The sequence below is a fragment of the Panthera leo genome, chromosome D4 (assembly GCF_018350215.1).
Source record: "Panthera leo isolate Ple1 chromosome D4, P.leo_Ple1_pat1.1, whole genome shotgun sequence".
NCBI lineage: Eukaryota > Metazoa > Chordata > Mammalia > Carnivora > Felidae > Panthera > Panthera leo.
In genome coordinates this window covers 29,260,188-29,280,510 of record NC_056691.1, presented here as the reverse complement: position 1 = coordinate 29,280,510, position 20,323 = coordinate 29,260,188, and the positions used below count along the sequence as shown (strand labels likewise).

Here is a 20,323-nt window from a genome sequence, read left to right as displayed (position 1 = left end):
TTAAATAAAATAAAAAAAATAAAAAATAAATAAAAAATAAATTTAAAAAGTGAAAAACCTGATAATCTTTGGGATGTACTTGGGAATTTAAGTCATTGGCATATTGTATAATTACTGATATATTTTAGTTTAAATCAACCATCTTACTGTGCACTTTTTAAAAATTCTTTTTAAAGTTTATTTACTTATTTTTTCAGAGAACACGCGAGTGGGGAGGGGCAGAGACAAAGTGAGAGAGAGAATCCCAAACAGGCTCTGCACAGACAGTCCCAGTGTGGGTCTCTAACCCACCAACTGTGAGATCATGACCTGAGCCAAAATCAGGAGTCAGATGCTTAACCAACTGAGCCACCCAGGCACCCCTGTGGTTTTTTAAATCTTGTCCATTCTGTATTCCTTTTTCTCTCCAATCTTGCCATTTTTTTACTATAAATTTTTCTCCTTTGATAATTTGGAAATTATATACTACCTGTTGATATTCTATTAGTGGATATCCTAGAAATTATAGTATGCATACTTGAATTATTTAACACTTTTATCTTCCTTTTCCTGGAAAATGCAGGGACTTTAGAACTCTGACTCTATTTTTCTCCAAGTATGCTATTGCTTTTATATATTTTAATTTCTGTATATATTTAAAAACCCCAATGACACTATTCTTATTTTATATCATAAATGTTAATTTAAATTTTTTCATGTATCTACCATTTTTGTTGTTTTTCATTTGTTCTTATGCCTGCAGAATTCTGTCTGGGATCATTTTCCATTTTCCTGAAGAGCATCCTTTAGTTAGATTAGGCTTACTGGCATCAAACTCTCTCAATGTGTCAAAAGATTTTATTTCACTTTATCTTGAAGAATATTTTAGTTAGATATAGTATTCTAGGTTGGCCATTTTTTTTCCCCCTTTGACTGTATTGAAGGTATGTTTTCTGGCCATCTTGCTGTATTTTTATGTATCTTAACCATTCTTCTGTGTTTTCCATTGTTTTTACTTTCCATGTGAATTCTGGGTAGTTTCTTCTGATGTATCTTCCAAGTCCATTAATTCTATTTCCAATTGGGTCTGATCAGCTATTAAACCCATGTATTGAATTCTTTTTTTAAAGTTTATTCATCTATTTTTAAGAGAAAGAGTGAGCGGGAGAGGGGCAGAGAGAAGGAAAGAGAGAATCCCAAGCAGACTCCATGCTGTCAGTGTGGAACCTGATGTGGAGCTCAAACCCATGAACCATGAGATCATGACCTGAGCTGAAATCAAGAGTCAGTCGCTTAACCGACCAAGCCACCCAGGCGCCTCTTCATCTGTTGAATTCTTAATTTCAGTTCCTTTTTTCTTTTCTTCCAGTTTTAGAACTTCTACTGTATTCTTTGTTTTGTTTTGTTATCCTCCATTGGGGTTCTTTCTTGTGTGTTCTTTTCTTCCTGTGTGCTTGATTGTCTTTCATTATATAATTTTTGTTGTATTTGAAACATTATTTTTGGGGGGCACCTGGGTGGCTCAGTGGGTTATGCATCTGACTCTTGGTTTCAGCTCAGGTCATGATCTCAAGGTTTTGTGGGTTTGAGCCCCGCATAGGACTCTGTGCTGGCAGTATGGAGCCTGCTTGAGATTCTCTGTCTCCTCTGTCTCTTACGCTCCCCCACATCTGCCGTTTCTGTCTCTCAAAACAAGTAAATAAAACTTGAAAAATTATTTTTAGAAATAGTTAGAAACCTTGAAGTTATTTTCCTTCAGAGAGGATTTTTGTTTGCATCTTCCAGGCACCTGGCAGCAGACCTAGAAACCAGGGACCACCTTAGTTTAGCTTTAGTTTCATAGTTAGACTGTAGTATACGCAGGTTGGTTCATTTCTGGTTTCACCTATCCTCCCAGGGTGTACCCTCATAGGCACCAACTCTAAGTGTGGGGTGGTTTACCAGGACCTCACTTTGGTAGGCCTGGGCTCCTACTTTTACTTTCAGGCAAGTAATGCCTGCAAAAAAAGCTTTTTAACTTTTGCCTTTAACCACCTCTTCAGGATCAGAAATGCCTTCCTAGGCCTGTATAACCCCATGTGTCAAGATCTTTCTCAAATAATTTAACACTGTCTTTCTGATTCTTTGTTGATCTTTTAAAATTTTTTAAAAATGTTTATTAATTTTTGAGAGAGAGAGAGATGCAGAATCTGAAGCAGGCTCCAGGCTGTGAGTTGTCAGCATAGAGCCCGACGTGGAGCTTGAACTCATGAATTGTGAGATTATGACCTGAGCCGAAGTCAGATGCTTAACTGACTGAGCCACCTAGGTGCCTCTTGATGATTTTTTTATTACACTTCCATACTTCATGTAACCATATAAAATAGTGTTCATCAGGAAGGTTGGTTTCAATTACAGAGTCTACCGTTATCTGAAGTAGAACTGAAATTGGATGCAATTTTACTAAGTATGTTTACACTTAAATATATTCTGTACTTTTGTTTACCTCACCCATCCTGGTTAATCAAGAAAACTTACATAGACTTTTACTTCCAGCTTTTTAGAGTGGCTAGAAGAACCAGGTAAAACATTTTTTGAAGCCATGGGAAAACTGCAGAGATGCCCAGTACTCAAGGGGTTAAGACCCTGACAGTGAAGGGAAGTGCAGAGCACTGAGTAGACATTCTTTAGCAGCTTTTCACCCTTAGGGCAATTTGCCATTTCTGGAGAAGCTAGGGGAGACCCAAGAACTTGCAAGAGGGCCTATGCTACTGAGTCAGTGAAGTTAGCAACTCTTTTGGCAGTTTCACGGGGTTGGGCAGACATACATTGGATTTCCATAGGAAAAGATTGTTATTCCTACTACCTACATCTGTAAGGGTTCTATACATCTAGAAATATCATAAAAATAAGCCAATGGATAAAATTAGAAAATCACTATTTTTCAACCCCTGATGCATCTAAAATGATCATCAGTGGATCCTAAGACCATTCAGGAAAGAGTTGATAGTGAAAGGAAAGTATAATGGATGGATTAGGTTGACAGTACCTGAAACAGATGATCTGTTTAATTCAAAGGACACACCACTACAAATGAAGTATTCTTGGAAAAAGATTGACCCTGAATCTAAAAAAACCTCTAAATTGTGCTCTCAGTTTGTACGCAGTATAGGGGAGAGCAAAACAAGCTAACACCACAGGAATGCAATCAGCCAAATACACAAGTACGAAACGTTCTATTAGTCAATACAATGGATTCTATTAGCCTTTTCGATTGCTTGGTTTTTTTTTTCAGGGGATAAATGATATGAAAAGATTAAAAAATAAAAGAGGGGCAATTGTTACAGATTAAGGGAGACTTATTTTTACATTATTTTGTTACAGATTAAAGGAGAAATATCAATACTGGCCATATGTAATGTGTGGATCTTGTTTGGATTATAATATAAACAACCCATTATGAAGGAAAATTTTAAAGAAATTTGAACATAGATGGGCCATTGGATGATATTTATTGTGTTTATTTGGCTGGATTTATTAGGTGTGAAAGAGTGTACTCAGGTTTCTTTTTTTTTTTAAATCCTTAGAAAAAAAGAGAAATCAAAGTATTTTGGATAAAGTGGTGTGATGTCTGTGATGTGCTTTAAAATGGAAATTTTTTATAATTGTTTGGACTAGTTAATGGATACATAGGAGTTCATTTGGCTGTTTTGTCTACTTTTTTGGTAAATTTAAAAATACTCATTAAATAGTTATGAGAAAGAAACATCATAAACAAAATTCGCTTATAACATAGCCTGTGCTTTAAGTGAGACCATCATAAGCTGTTCTCTCTATTGGGTAAAAGTCTGCTGTGTATGAGTGGTGTCAGAAAAAGAGACAAACTTCATTTTATTTGCACAGCATTCTTTCCTGTTAGTCTTATCTGTTAGACCTGTGTGGACACCTTGATCCATAGTCTCAGACTGTATGGAAAGGAAGAAGGAAAAGGAAGAAGCAAAAGTAGGGTGAGCTCATATTGAAGGAACAGGAAAAGGGTGCTAGGTGGGCAAAAACCACAGAACTCCACTACCTTTCACTTGTTGGTTACTCAGTACACTCAGACCTACTGCTTTCTACACAAAGAATTTTTAAAACACTTCCAACTAACATAATTTAGCTTTTCCTTCAAAAAGGGAGATAATCTGAAGTAATGCCTGGTTGATGCTTCTGACTTCAGGTCCAGGAATTCTGGATAATGTCAGTGCCTCTTCCTATCTCTGTTATAGTCTGTCAATTATAGACTTTGGAAAATTTATCTACTAATGATATACTCTCTAGGTTCACTAGTAGGAGAGGGAAAAATGAAAGGGAAGGGAATTTAAAAAACAGTATATGACACAGAAAGCAAGACATACAGATAGCATCCAAAAACCTCACTTGTGCATTTTGCCCAAGCAGGCATAATTTGCACATTATGATGGAGTGCTGCTGGGCACACCCGGCTTTGTGGCTTGAGCGATCAGTCCAAGTCACTGAGGCCTGCTGTAGGCTCTTCACAGAATCCAGATCTTCACACACACTTGAGGCAGCATTGGATCTGCTGGGTCATATGTGCTTAGTGGCAGAGCGCTTCAGCATGGACCAGCTGTACAGTGATTCTTGCTCTGGGCCCTTCCCATATTTTCTCATTGCCTGACAAGTAGGTAAAAGCAGATAAACAGTCTAAAGCCCAGACAGTTTATGTTCAGAATCCCAAATATATCAGCCAAATGTTTTGCCTCTTAGCAGGTGTGAGGTATAGCAATTATTCACTTTCTTTTTTGTTTGCTCGTGGTTACAATTTTGAGTCAGTAATTAGTATACATAGAATTAAATTGAAAAGGTGCAAAAAGGTGTATGGTAAAACCCAAGTTTCTTTTCTGCACCTGTCTTTCAGCTACCCAGGTCTCCACATCGGAGGCAACCACTGGCACTAGTCTGTTGTTTATCATTATTTTAAAGGGCATATCCTGACTTGGCACGGACCATTGGATCACAGGAGACTTCCTGAAATGGCAGGCCCTGTATGTTTATGGGATTTATATCCCACCATCTGGAATACATGTAAGGTACCTATGTCTCCTTAGTTTCCAGGTTCTGTTAGCAGCTAACTTCACTGTGGTAGACCAGTGTAGTAACACCGTGTCCTGAGTTGATACCTCCAAGGGAGTTAAAAGTGAACTGCTTTCTCATATCTTCTGGTTATCTTTATGGAGAAATACATTTACTGCCAGCTTCATAACTGCATTCTAGGTGACTAGGGTGGTTTTAATTTGATCCAGTTGGGATCCATATCTGAAAGTGCAGTTTGAGCTGGAGTCACCATTTGAGTATGTTTATGATAGCCTAATATCGTTGACTAAGACTCACTGGTCCCTTGGTTGGAGAAGTGGGGTTTTCTGCAAATCACCAGACATTGTTTTTTGATAATCCAGTGGCTTTCGCTTGGGTTCACTTTATACTAGAAGAGTATAATGAGGTAGTGGCCCTGATCATAGGCAATACCTCATTGATCTACATTACCTTCTTGTTCCATGGACTTCTGGTTTCCAATACCCTAATATGAACAGAAGTTTCCCTGCCATTTTCCATGATTTGGGCCAGTAACCAGTTCTAAATTCTCCTTCTTTCTTCAAAGTTTTGCTGCCTGCAGCCCACTATCTGGTTTGTATTAGATATTGTATCAGTATATATTAGACGATATTAATTTGTGAGTTTTTTTTTTAAATCACAGAAGTCAATGGTGGTTAATTTAAGAAAAAATAAAAAAAGGATTTTGTGGCAAGCCCCTGGGTAGTGGACAGAATTAAAGAGAGAGCTGAAGGGTGCCTGGCTGGTTCAGTTGGTGGAGCAGGTGACTCTTGATCTCGGGGTCATGAGTTGGAGCCCCCTGTTGGGTGTAGAGATTACTTAAAAATAAAATCTCAAAAAAAAAAAAAAAAAGAGAGCTTAAAACTATACCTTGTTAAGGACGTGATGTAGGGTAGCCTTAGGGATCTAGACTAAGAGAGTCTTTGGAATGACTTAGTTCCATCCTTATGTCCATATATTCAAGACTCAGATTCCCAGCACAGAGTCTGGTTTGCCTAACTTGAATCACCGCCTCACCTCTTGGCTGATGCCACAACGTGCCTTGATTAATAGACTCATCAAGACTTGTAGAAGGGAGGAGAGGTTCTTTCCTCAAGGGAAAGAAGGGAGGAGGAATACGCAACCAGCCAATCAACAGATGCCCCATTCCAGAGTGTTCAGATTAGGTCAGCAGCAGTAGGGTTGTCATTGGCCTTTGGGGGAAGACCATTTCTCTTCGTGAGCTGCTGTCCCAGAGTATTGCCAGTATGTTCAGCATCCCTGGCTTCTGGGCACTAAATGTCAGCAGCACCCCCACTGCTAGCCTTCACAATCAGGGCACCACTTGTTTCCCAGCTATCACCATCTCCCCCCTAGACATGCTGTGGAACAGCCCATCAGGACCACTGCACTACATGATCTCTAAAACTGTTTGCATTTAAAACAATCAGATGCATCCCCATTGCTAGGCAAAATGTTGTTTGTAATTTGGCTATAATAAAATAATGTTTGTTTCCTGTCACCTCTACCAAAAAGGTCTTCAGTTTAGTGCCCCCAAATATCTAAACAGACCTGCATCTAGAACTGTATGAAATATATACGAAATTCATTAATTTGTTTCTTCAGTTTATTTCTTTGATTAAGGGCACAGACTTTAGAGCCACATTCTCTAAATTCAAATCCCACAACCTGTAGCTCTGCTATTTACTAGCAGTTACTTCCTTTGGGCTTTTACATAATCTTACTTTGAGCAATTACATAATCTCTCTGTGCCTCTGTAAAATGAGGACAATAATAATACCCATTTCATAGGGTTGCTATGAGGATTAACATAGCTAATGTGCATAAAGCATTTAATATATTGTCAAGAGCATAGTAAGTGTATGTATGTAAAAGCTATTACTATATTTATAAAATGGGATATTAGTAATTAAGTTTCCCATAGATATGCCTTTAAAATTTTTTTTCTGGGGAAGTTATCTTTTAAAAAGTTAATTGCTCTATCTGGAAAAGCATTTTGTTATCTTGTTATAGCAGTTTAGAACTATACTTTGAAAAATATCAGTGAATTATTCATTTCTTTACTCAGTATTTATTGTTTGCCAGGCATGTGTTAAATCTTTTTTTTTTTGTAAGTTTGTTTATTTTGAGGTGGTGGGGGGGGGGGTGAGGGAGAGAAGGGAGAGAAGAGGGAGAAGGGAGAGAAGATCCCAATCAAGCTCTGAGCTGGATTCGAGGCTTGAACTCATGAACTGTGAGATCATGACTAGAGCTGAAACTAAGAGTTGGACGCTTAATTGACTGAGCCACCCAGGTGCCCCAGGCCCATGTTAAATTCTAAGAGACAGGGAGTTTATATACTGGTGGAAGAAGCAGTAACTAAATGAGCAAATAAATGTCCAGGATAATTACTGATGTGATAAGAGCTGTGGAGGAATCAACAGAAAACCCCGGAAACAGGGAAGGATTCCCTGTGTTGGTGGAACAGAGGAGAGGCCTGGACTGGACAGTGAGCAGCAGAGGAGAGGCAGCATGGGAAATGGGAGGGTGTGGGCCATGTTTTTGCAGGACTTTAGAGACTCCAACAAGGAGCTGGGGTCTTTTCTACAGGGAGTTGGGATTTCTTTCAAGGAGCTATTGAAGTTGGGGTGGGAAGGTTTTAAGCAGGAGCGTGCTGGGTCTGATTTCCTTTTGGGAAAGTTGGTTTTGTTGACTGTAGACAATAAATTACAGAGGGCCAGGTGGGACCAGGTAGAAGCCTCTAGGGAAGAAATGAATGGGGATGGGGATGGGATGGGATAGGATAGGATGGCAGCAGTGGAGCTGGAAAGAAGTGGATGAAGCTGAGTGAGATCATGTATTTATTTTGGAGGTAGAATTGACAGGTGTTGATGGCTTAGATCAGGAAGTCAGTGAGAGAAAGGGAGGAATCAGGGAGAAGGCCTAGATTCATGGCTATTATGTGCCGTTTGTCACTATTGCTAAACCTTTTTTTTTTTTTTTTTACCTCATGGTCCTTTATAAAACTAAATTTTTAGTACCATTTAGTACAATTTTTTTAGTACTTGGTCTCAAATTTTTTGCACTGCAACCAAATTTTATGATCTCTTTAAATTTTTTTGCTTTCTTATTTAGTAATGAAACTCCCTTTGTTGATGTTTTTGGCACTTAATTGGGACCATTTTATCTGTTAATTACTGCTGCTGAGAATTTGAACTCACTCACCATTTGCAGAGCTGTCTTTTGAAATCAGAAAACTGAGTATCACCCCTACCCCTAGAAAGTAGGAGAACTTGTAAAAGCCTGCACCTGATGAGAAGCAGCCCTCCCTTCTTTGCCGGGTGTGGTTCTTATAGGTGAGGACGGTGAGGAGCTGGGATGGTGGGGGGGCACCTGCGGTTTCTTTACCTAGCTCTGCCTGAGGTGCCTGCTCACTTCACAACTCCACTCTTCTTTTTAACATGTACTTCCCATGTGGTAGGTCAAGTTTATGAGCTATTTTCTGTCATGTAGGACTAGTACACCTCCTCAATAATTGCATTTTTTCATATTTCACTAAAGTATTTCTTCTCGTGAAAGAATTGAGATCAAGCATAAACACTAGTCTTTAATGAAATAGATTGTTCAAATTGATCCATATGGAATGAATTATTTTACTCTTTTCTAAAAAATGAAGAGAAACTGGGAAGAAATGTCAGTGGACAGTAATGCATAGAGATTTTTTTTAACACGTAAATGAGAAGCCAGAAATGCATATAAAACATGGGAACTTCAAAAACATTTTTTAGACATAGACTATTATTAACACACATGGATGTTTTTGATTTCCCATTACATTAAAATATCCAAATGAACTTCATGTTCAGAACATTTAAAAATAGCTCTATCTTGAAAAGAAGATATAAAGTATTATCAGCTGTGCTTTTTGTGCATAATTAGCATGTGTCTGTGAAAGTATAATGACTTCTAGTGTAATATCACTCTGATAAAAAATTCAGATGGTAAAAATTGGAGCTACAGCTGGGTGACACATTTTAAAATAATTCAAAGGTGACTCCATAAAATCACGCTACTTTAGTCCCTTGTACTCCCCCTTTCACTTGTCAGTAGAACATGAAGTCACCAATAAAAATCCCTTAAATAATGTTTCATTTTTCCCCTCTCTTATAGATTTGATGTGTGCCCACTGTTTCCTTCAGTGCTTGGCGGGCTGCTGTGAAGATACATCACCTTTTCCCTTTTTCCAAGATGGCTCAAGATTCAGTAGGCTTTTCTTCTGATTACCAATTTTGGATGCAGAAACTTTCCTTGTGGGACCAGGCCTCCACTTTGGAAACCCAGAAAGACACCTGCCTTCATCTGCCTCGATTTCAGGAATTCCTGAGGCAGATGTATGAAGTCTTGAAAGAGATGGTAGGTAGTAGACCAAAATAATGAATCTCTACTACATTTCACCAAGCTTGAATGTTATCTAGGGTCAGGAACTTGTAGTATTGACCTGATGGATTAGAAAGACAAATTACCTGTAAGTGATATGGACAGGATGGTTTCCTTATCTCTGATTTCTTATGATTTCAGTCTTTTCTTCTTGATTAATTACATTGTCACATGAGACTTCCTGACCAGTAAAGTTGTGTTTTTTTTAAAAAAAAACAAGACTGTGACAATCGTTGTCAGGTAAGAATTGGGATTCTTTTAAAGACCTTTGCATCTATTAAATATTGAAAAGTTTTCTGAAATGCTTCTTTATGTTGTTCTTTAATGCTGTCCTAGATAAGGTTCTACTAAGAGGTAATAGGTATTAAGATCTCTTCTTATGAATATTTTAAGTGGTCTTTTCTGGTGAATATTAAGATTTTGAGTATCTTCACTATTGTTGTATAATGTATTGTTCAAAATTTGATATATTTTCATTTTGACATGATTTCTCATTTTTACTTCAGTGGATATTTTTATGAATTAACATGCTTTCATATTATGAAAATATTATTTGTTTTACACCTACTTTGTAATTTCAAAATGAGAAGCAAAATTGTCATTTAATGTAAGTGTTCTTGTGTTACATTTTTCTTCTCTTAATCTAAGAAGCAAGTCAGAAATTTTAAGAATTATTCATGTTGATGATATGAGTTCATATGTCTTTAGCAACTAGAAGGAAAGATATGGTCTGTGTGATCAACCAAAGCTAACTTTTAAAATTGTTTCTCTATAATTCGACTTCTGCAGCTTGGCTTTAAATTGGTCCCAGAAAGTCTAGGGCTGGCCTTGATGCTAAGACAAATGTGAAGAATTTATTGGTACAGCAGCTTACATTTCAGCTTATGTACATGTTACCTCATTTAGGTCTTATTTTTGAACTTTCTTGAGAGGTAAAGAAGTGGGGAGAGGGCCAGTTGTATAACAGCATGTACATTTTTTAATCTTAAGCTGTTTTCTATTTGGTTGATCTTTTTCATCTCAGGTTTTAGGTTGTTGTAGATTAAGTATGATGTCATTAAGCATGTAGCAACTGAAATGGTAATGAACAGAGATATATATCTTTATGCTTGGGCTGCTTTTATTTCTTTTTACAAGTTCCAGAGTTCTTGTCCTCCCAAACCTTCTTTGAAATAGCCCTAGTGAAGCTGAGTTAGGAATCTCTCTTATGTTAGAGTGAAAAACCAGGTTGAAAACATGGGATCATAGAACTATTAATTGCTCACAATATTTTGTTCACTGTTATGCAGTCTTTGTTATTTTTAAACAAATTGACCTTTCCTAAGTATGAGTAAAATAAAGTTAATTTGTATCAAGATTTTACATAAATGTGCTGTACATTTTAGTTTTGGTGATGTGGTTTAAGGATGAAATAAGATGGTTACTTGTTAAATTTTATTTGAATCTCCTACTTTTCCAAAATACATACTAAACATTCAAACTCCCTCAACCTGTAGTGTCAGTTCAACCTTTCTAAGTTGCATATTGTCTTTTTATTGACCAAAACGTAACTTTCTTTTACAGGATTCAAATATGATCATTGAAAGATTTCCCACAATAGGTCAACTGTTGGCAAAAACTTGTTGGAATCCTTATATTTTAGCATTTGGTAAGAATCCAAAGCCTGTCCTCTCAAAATATAAACTTCTAATGATAATTTTAATCTTTGCATTGTTTAACAAAATACAGAGTTTCAAATTATAAATTTTCTCCTATTTTTTATGAAACAGCTATTCAAATGTATTCATTGTTCCATTAGAAAGATAGCATCCTTTTCTTGTCCATATATGTTTGGATAGATAATCACACACACACGCGCGCGCACACACACACACACACACACACACACACAGATCTGTAAGAAAATAGGACTCCTTATATTATAGAGTAGACTCTTCGAGATGATTATCATAACTTCATTTTTAATTCAGTATAAAATGGTTATAATAATGAAATAATTTCTTGTTTCACAATTTCACATTAACTTGCACACTACTGTTTTCCATGTGTAAAGTCATTCTTTAATATCTGAATCCTCCTATGGCCCTGACATTATTTAGGGGTAACATTTTGGTTTTACCTAAGGTGAAGAGGAACCTGGGGACACATTGGGGGAGGTGTTCTTTCCCTGACCTCCTGTCTACCTGTCCAGCCTCATTTCCTATATAATCCTCTGCAACCACACCACACACATGGTAGCCAGGTCAAGTTACTAACAGTGCCTTGAAAGCACATGATATCAGGGCCTGCAACATGTGATTCCTTTGTTTGGAGCTCTGTTCTCATCTCCTGTCCTCTTAAACTTTCTTTGAAATAGTCTTGCTTGGGGCTGCTTTAGGAGCTTCTTTAAGTCTCTTCGTAGCTGATAACATCCCCCTTAACCATAAAACTTACTATACTGTTTTGTAATTATTGGTTTGCCTGTCTGATGTCCTGGAAGACTGAATGCCTCTCAAGAGCAGGAACTGTGGTTTTAGTTCTTTTTGTCATCCTAGGGCCTACAACAGGGTGGAGGAGGCACATCTGAAGGTGTACAGTTGAGGTTTATTGCCTTGACTTGGCTAGTTTAATATTTACTTTTCATATTGTTTAAAGTCAAAGACTAATTGCATAATATAATGAGATGAGAATAAAAAAACAAAGTCAGTATTACCCTATGATATTTTAAAGAATTGTACAATTTCTCTTTCCTAGCCTATTATAAATAATTATAAGAAACATGAACTCAGTGGGGAAGAGACAGGGCTGCATTAGGTCCCGGGAGCATATATACATGGATGCACTACACAAACTCACTCACTCTGTCCCAACCCTCATCTGTCCCTCTTCCTCTCCACTTAGTCCTCTTGCTTCCCTTCCCCTTTGAGTGGACGCTTCCTCCCCTACCCTTCCCCAGCTTGTTGAAGTTCTTGATCTAATATGGCCGAGTCATCACTGTATTTGCCCACCAGGGCCATACATACCTGCCCTAAGTTCATATATTTTGACTAGGCCAGTGTTTCTCAAATATCCTTGACCAGAAATACATTTTCTGTACATGTATACATGTATATACGCATACATACATACACACAGACGTGTATACACACACACATTTCATGAAAGGATGCTTGTTTTGATTTTGTGTAGCCACATTCACTATACTATTTTAAAAATAGTCTTCATGACCCCAAATTATTTTTACAACCCCCCGGATGGGTCATGACCAGAAATGTGAAAAACACTGAGCTAGACCAATGATATTAATGGCAGGAGAAAGGAAAAGAAGTTGTTGACTTTCCTCCATTTAAAGGCACCATCCATTGTGAGATACTTCACACATTGAATAGCCACTTTTTAGAAAAATAAATACTACATCCTTTAAGTGTATATGGTGAATGTAGAATACAACTCTAATTCAGAAATGTTAAGATGTGGGAAAGTTTGTGCTATACAATAAAGAAGTGGAATGAGAGGCATTGCTGATGTTGTGCTAGGCACTGTTCTCTGTGGATTGCAGAGTGGATCTGAGTCCTTGATAGTTTTGTGTATTTATTTTGAGACAGAGTGTGAGGTGGGGAGGGGCAGAGAGAGACAGACAGACAGACAGACACAGAGAATTCCAAGCAGGCTCTGCAGAGTCAGCACAGAGCTGAATGTGGCTCTCGAACTCAGGAAACCATGGGATCATGACCTGAACCGAAATCAAGAGTCAGACGCTTAACCAACTGAGCCACCCAGGTGCCCCGAGTCCTTGATAGTTTTGCAGGATAGGCAATTATGGATTAGAGTAAGTAAATCACTTTCCCCATAATGTAAAACTGATAAAAGCCAGGATCCCACCCCTCTAAAGCCTGCATTGTTGTGATGATCTGGCCTGTGGATCACACCATTGTGGTTGAAGTAGTCTAGTTCTGGCTTTAACACTAGCCAGCCTCACATGAAGTATATATTCACTGGGCAGATATTTGCTAAGCTTTTTTTTTTTTTTTTTTTGTTCCCCAATATGCCAGGCCTAGGAAAACACGGCTCATAATTTCTGCCCACTGGAAGCATCCAGTCAGAAAAGAGACCTCAGCGAATCAGCCTGACTCAGGCATGGCTTGTGTTGTGGAGCCATGAACAAAGAGCTAAAAGAAAAAGGAGTTTGAGTTGGGGCCAACTCTTAGGGGACAGTAAATGAGATGGGATTTTTCTGAGACAAGCTGCCAGACTTGCTAGGTTTCAGATTCCTTATTTGTAAAAGTGAGAGGCTAGACTGATTTATCCCTATGGCCTTAAACTTGTAAGTGTCTGTGGTCTTTCCTTAGCACCTATCCTCATTACATTGGGCCCCTCTGACAACCAGAAACAAATTCTCCATCTCTTTTTGTTTCAAAGCTTGTGTTATGTTTTGAACTTTGAGCTTCCTGCTTGAGGTGTGCCTTTGGTTCTGAGCTTAGTGGAGACTGACAGGCAACAGAACTCCATGGTGAATCAAGTCTTGCCTATGTTGCTACTTTTGTTTTGCTAGTTGGACATTGTCCAGGAAAGGATCTTTTCTTATGGTTTTAAATTTTATCAAAATCACTTTTTAAATACAGGAAATGTGACAGTTTCTATCAAAGAAAGAAGTAAACCTCTGGTAATGTTAAATGAGAATTGGATCAGAGATAAAGACAATAAGGAAGGAGGAAATTTGGAAATGTAAAGACACCACAAAGAGACCAGAAAAAACATAATAGAAAGGGAGGGTACACCTTTTATTCAGGGTTGTTCTCTGCATAAAATTACAGATTTCACCTTCTTGGAATTCTGGCCGGTTGTTTCTAGTTCTGCCCTCACGATTAAGCATGTAACAGTTATAACCTCACTATTTGCTATTTATTGCTATATAACAATTTGCACCTAAGCTTGGCAGCTTAAAATAATAAATATTTATTGTCTTAAAAATGCTACCTTCACACTTTTAAATTACAGATATAAAGTTTACAGAATTAATTTAGCTTTTCATTTGGAATTTTAATTCAAGATATCAAAAAATAGGGGCGCCTGGGTGGCTCAGTCGGGATAAGCATCCAACTCTCTGTTTTGGCTCAGGTCATGATCAGGTCACGGTTTTGTGAGGTCAAGCCCTGCATGGGCTCTGTGCTGAGAGCATGGAGCCTACTTGGGATTCTCTCTCTGCCCCTCCCCCACTCATGCTGTCTCTGTCTTTCTCAAAATAAATAAACTTAAGTAAAATAAAATATTAGGTGGCAAATGTATGTTGGTATATTGTTTTCCCTTCCACTCATTTTTAGAATCCAAATTTGCACGAAGATCTGCTGTCAGTGACTGCTTGCATGATGAATCCCAGGCATTTTCCCATTTCATTTAACTGCCCTGCAGGATGTCCACTCTGGATCTAGGGGAGGAGCCTGACAGATGCCTTCTCCCCTGTAGTGAGTGTTGGAGGCACTCAGGAATAGCAAGTGATGGCTTGCACCTACCTGTAAATACCTAAAGCAAAGTAAACTCATTAGCAGTACATTTCAGTGAATTTCAGTACTTTGAGCAAAGTAAGACACCTCCTAAAGATTGGGTGAACATTTCTCTGGCTGCTCTCTTTCTTTTTTGTTTTTGTGAGAAAAATTAAAAAATGATACATTTGTTGAACTAAATGTGCAGACTCAACTCAACACCTAGGGAAAACTTCCATTTTTAGATTCTATTAGATTTAAGTTCCATAAAATAACATTTTCTTTCTTTGTCTTCTCCTTCTCCTCTCCCTCCTCCTCCTCCTCCTCCTCTCCCTCCTCCTCCTCCTCTCCCTCCTCCTCCTCCTCTCCCTCCTCCTCCTCCTCCTCTCCCTCCTCCTCCTCCTCTCCCTCCTCCTCCTCCTCTCTTAGAGGTGAGTGTCTGCTTTTTGGAAATGCTCCCCATTGGGTTGCATTTTTTCTAACAGGGGAAGCCTTATGTAGTAAGCATATCATGGGATCTGCCCAATACCCTGTGACATGAAGATAATTAGAATTTATTCTAATATTTAAAGCATTGGAAGTACAACAGTCACAGTTTTAATCAGTGACATTGGTTCAACCTCAAGAATCCTAGGACCTTCAAAAGTTAAATTACATGATTTGTGAGATAAACTTAAAATAGGCAAGCCAGTGATGTATTTGAGCTAATAAAAACTAGGAAAAAGAAAAATGAATGTCCCTCAGAATAATGCCTGATAAAGTTTGTTCAGAGGTATTACCAGAAGAGCACAAACTTATGATGTTTACGGTGAAAAAAATGGGTTTAAAAATTACTATTAATGTCCTTTGGTGTGTGGTTCAAAGTGCAGAGGTAGCTTGCTGTAGTTTGTATTTTCCTTATTTCTTGTTAATGTAACCCTTAGAAATGCTGTGTTTATGAGATTGCAGAAGGTAAGAAGGTCAAGGGCAGCAGGTGATTCTGCAGTGGATTGAGTCCAGGTGCTTGGTTTCCTCAGCTTCTTCTACTCAATGGCTGTCCAATAAAGGCCATAGTTTCTTGGCTCTAGTTTAGGTACTGACATCTTCCATTTGAGGCATCATTCTTGCTTCCCAGTTGTGTTGTGAAATCTCCAATTGGAATGGACTCAGTTACCAAAAGAGGAAAAAGAAAATGGCTCACTGAGTAAATATTCTTGCCAAGTATAAGATTTCCAAGTTCAGTGTTTTCAATACATATTTGGTAACGTTTTCAATTTTAGAGTAAAGAATGAGGAACATGTAAGAGGCTTCTATTTTATCCAAGCCATTTAGTGCTAAACAGAATATATTTTAAAATGATCATTTTGTTAAATTTTTTTCTAACAAGTGAGGGTATTTTGGGAAATTAGAAAATTAAAAGAGTAAGACAGAAATGTAGACTACTATCTGTAACAGTTGTATTGCCTTAAAAAGGTTGAAATTACTAATGGTTTGAAATATGCTTTGATAGAAATGATCTTGAGAAAAGCCCAGTTCTTTTAGTTATTTCCATCATTCTTTTCTGGCTTTATCAGAAAGGGATTGACCACACAAGAGCTAAGCATAAGTGATCCCAAAACCACAAGAATAAAAAACCCCTGCAAAGTAAAGTTTCACACATGGTCCTGGATGCTTGTTCAGTAACTTTAGTAGTTTGATATTTTCATAAAATATGATAAATATATTTCCTTTAGTATAATGTTTAAAAATTTTTTATACTGATTATCTTTTTGTATTTGCTAAAACCTAATTTTAGTTTTTCTTTTTGCAGATGAAAGCCAAAAAATTCTACTATGGTGCTTATGTTGTCTGATTAATAAAGAACCACAGAATTCTGAAGAACTGAAACTGAACTCCTGGACACGGGTAAGAGTAAATCTTGTCCTGCACTGCTTTGCATTAAATTGATTGTTTAAATGTGCTGCTTTACTAGTGCAGTTCTGTGACATTTTAGAAAATTTTTCAAATACAGGCTTCACTGTCCCATTATCTTGCTGGGTGTAAAGTTATTCAAGAGATTTCATTTTTGCTTGATTGTTAATTCCAGAAGATAGTGGACTTTAAGGTGAACTTTCCCTTGCCTGGAAGACCTAACTAATGTGTGATTTTGTAAAGTTACTTTCAGGTAATTAAAAGAATGTTCTCTCTTTCCTTTAAGCAACTGGTATACTTCAAAAATTGTTTTTCCCTACTAACCTAGTTTATTTATTTATTTATTTTTCCTACTAACCTAGTTTAAATACTTACATAATTTCTAAGTACTTCTCTGCGTCTCTTGGAATCTAATCTGTAGTAAAACAAAAATTCAGAAAATTCAGTTGCTGCCTTTATGTCCTGAAGTTGGTATCCAGGCCAGGGTGCTCAGACTAGCACCTGGTGCTTGTTGGCTACTGCTGCTTACACCGTCAAATTGGTCAGTCAGATGTGCTAGTGCATGTAGCTGACAGCTTCCTGCACCCCCCTGTCTGTTTCTGCTGTCTCTTGAAGGGCAGGCACAAGTTGGCGAATGTTGTAGGGCTGGGCTGTGGCTGCCCTCACCACTAGCAAGCTGCCTGATTTTTTTCTCATGCCCCCCACTGTCCTGCTGTAACAACCCTAAGGACTTGCTGATGCCTGTCAGACTCCACTTAGTATGCATATGGTTCAGATTAGCTGCTTAGTATTATGAAATCACCCACCCAGGTGCATATGGTTTTGTCTATCAGTCTGACTGGTGATATCATTCCATTCACTGCTTTTTACTATTCCTTTGTTTTATACAAAATTGCCGACTGAGCTGACAAAGACAGTGTTGGTATTTTACTGTTAGATTGAAAGAAGAATTGAAGGGACAGTAGAAGTGAAAAGGTTTGAATCAGGGAAGGAAAGTGTGCAGACTTTAACTGGAAGGTAAGTTACTGTAAAGAACTGAAGAAAGGTGATTTAAGTAGAATTAGGGAAGAAAAGCTATGAAAAACAAGGCTGTATCAACAGAATAACGTATTTAGTCTTTAATCTTTTTAATTGTTGCTTTTATAGTTGATGTTTCAATGATTATTTAGAATATATGTTTGTATTCGCTAGCTTATGAAGTTCTGAAATAGGCCATCTAATAAAGTGTTTTTAGGGTGATCGGACTAACTTTCTTCATTTAAACTCATGACTTTATTAGCCTATTTTAAAATTTTTACCTTATATTTTATTCTGTGGATTTCCCTTAATACTGCATCCATTTATCAATAGGTACATATCAAAGTATAGCAGAGGAAGGTTAAATTAGACTTAATTCCTGCTGCATCAGGGAATTCATAGACTGGTAACCAGAGTTATATATAGGTGTGATGGTGACACAGAGGACACTTGCTCAGACTTCGGGGTTTGGAGATGTGTCCTGCAGGAGGTAATATATCAACTGAATTTTGAAGGATGACTAGGAGAGCAGGAATAGAGCTTTAGGAAAGGATATTCTTGTCAGCAGAAAGAGCATGCACAAAGATGGTGGCAAGAAAGCCAATGTCATATTCAGGGAACTACAGGTACTTAGATGTGCTTGAGCTTGGGATTTTGTAAGGCTGGTGATGAAGCATGAAACCTTATGTATAATAATAAGTTTTTCTTCTATTTTGAGTCAGTGGGGAAACCAAAGTATTTTAAACAGAGAAATCATCTGGCCAGGTGTGAATTTTAGAAGCTTAACAGCAAAGGGAAGTTGATTTGGAAGGAGCAGGGATAGCATTTTGGAAGCTATAGTAGTGATCAAGTGAGAAATCATGCAGGCCTGAATGAAATGGAGAAGAGGGGCCAGATTTATAATATGAATGAGGTAAATATTCAAAAGGTGTAATGGCAGGCTAAGTGCAGATCGCTTAAGTGTAGGTGGAGTCGAGCATACCCTTCTTAGGAGAAGAGCTGATTTATACTTAGAAGGTTGACAGTCTTCAGGGTATGGGAACAGTGGAGCCTTGGGTGAGGGTGAGGTTGCCCAGGGCAATGGGAAAGGGAAAAGGCCTGGGACAACCCTGGGAGACACTGGCATTCAGGGAGTGAGTGGAAGAATAAGCTACCCTGTAGGTTAAAAACAGGGAGTCAAAGAAGTAAAGGAGAGAAGCAGCAGTGTTTTGAGAAGGAATGAGTGGTCATTCATATCTGATGCTATGGTGCAGCAATGTCCAATGCAAATAAAATACATACTACATGGATAATTTAAATTTTCCAGTAGCTGCTTTAAGAAACAAAAAGAAATAAATGAAATTAATTTTAATAATATTTTATGCAACTCAGTATTTCCAAAATACTATCATTTCAACATATAATCTATAAAAATTATTAACGAGATTATTTTATAATCTTTTTGCACTAAGTCATGGAAATCCAGTGTGTGTGTTACACTTACATTTTACATCTACATGTTACATCCTAATTTTCACTGGGAGTTTTTTTAATGCTTGTCTATTTATTTTGCAAGAGACAGTGTACCACTATGAGTACTGGTACTCATGAGGGAGAGGCAGAGAGAGAGAGGGAGAGAGAGAATCCCATGCAGGCTCTGAGCTCTCAGCACAGAGCCCAACACGGGGCTTGATCCCACCACTGTGAGATCATGACCTGAGCTGAAATCAAGAGTTGGACACTTAACCTACTGAGCCACCAGGTGCCCCTCCCTGGAAATTCTTGATCTGTATTTCAGTTTCACAAAATTTACAGTTGAAAGAGTAGGTTCATATACCCAAATTGTTACAGAGAAACTTATGACTGAACCAAGTGTCAGTTTTTAAATTTAAATTTAATTAAAATTTAAAAAATTAAAAACTTCCTTCCTTCATCGTACTCACTACATTTGAAGTGTTCAGGAGCTACGTGTGGCTAGTGGTCACTGTATTGGACAGGGCAGCTTAGAGCATAAAGCAAGGTAAGGATTGAAAAGCAGTGCTTGGATTTAGCCTCTAGGAGGAATGACCTGGGTGGGAATGGGTTGAGTGGGAGGTGCAAGGAAGTTGCCAGATTGCTATAGTTTGAGGAATGAAGGTAGTAAGGTAAGGAAGTGGAGATGATAAACTTTGGTTACTTTTTGAAGAAACTTAGCCCTGAAGGAGGGAGATAGGAGGTGGTAGCCAGACCAGATCATACAGTTGACTTTATTGAAATTGAGAAGTCCTGAATATGCTTTACCCTGAAGAGAAAATGCTAGTAGGGAGGGGTCGAGGGCATATGAAATTGGGAAAAGTTTCCCTCCTCAACGTATTAGGCATGCCTGTAATATTACCTGATAAAAACATGTATAAGAATAATACTGTTTAACTTTTAACAGTCTAAAGCTAATTGCATATACCTATCACAAATCAGTACCCACACAGTTGTATATTTTTTGGCCATAATTGCAG

The 20,323-nt window shown here is 37.9% G+C and overlaps 1 protein-coding gene across 8 annotated transcripts in view; it reads left to right on the top strand.

The window, feature by feature from the left end:
- The window catches only part of FANCC (FA complementation group C), a 268,544-nt gene that overhangs the window by 86,533 nt on the left and 161,688 nt on the right, over nt 1-20,323 (top strand). For 4 of the 8 annotated variants that reach the window (XM_042913461.1, XM_042913464.1, XM_042913456.1 and 1 more), the window contains 3 exons: nt 9,220-9,462; nt 11,050-11,134; nt 16,735-16,829. In XM_042913461.1, coding sequence (XP_042769395.1) covers nt 9,298-9,462; nt 11,050-11,134; nt 16,735-16,829 — 345 coding nt within the window. In that variant the 5' untranslated portion in view covers nt 9,220-9,297. Of the gene's footprint in view, nt 1-4,515; nt 4,644-4,668; nt 4,736-4,941; nt 5,049-9,219; nt 9,463-11,049; nt 11,135-16,734; nt 16,830-20,323 lie in introns of those variants that run through there. The other 4 variants (XM_042913460.1, XM_042913459.1, XM_042913458.1 and 1 more) reach the window with 4 other exon arrangements.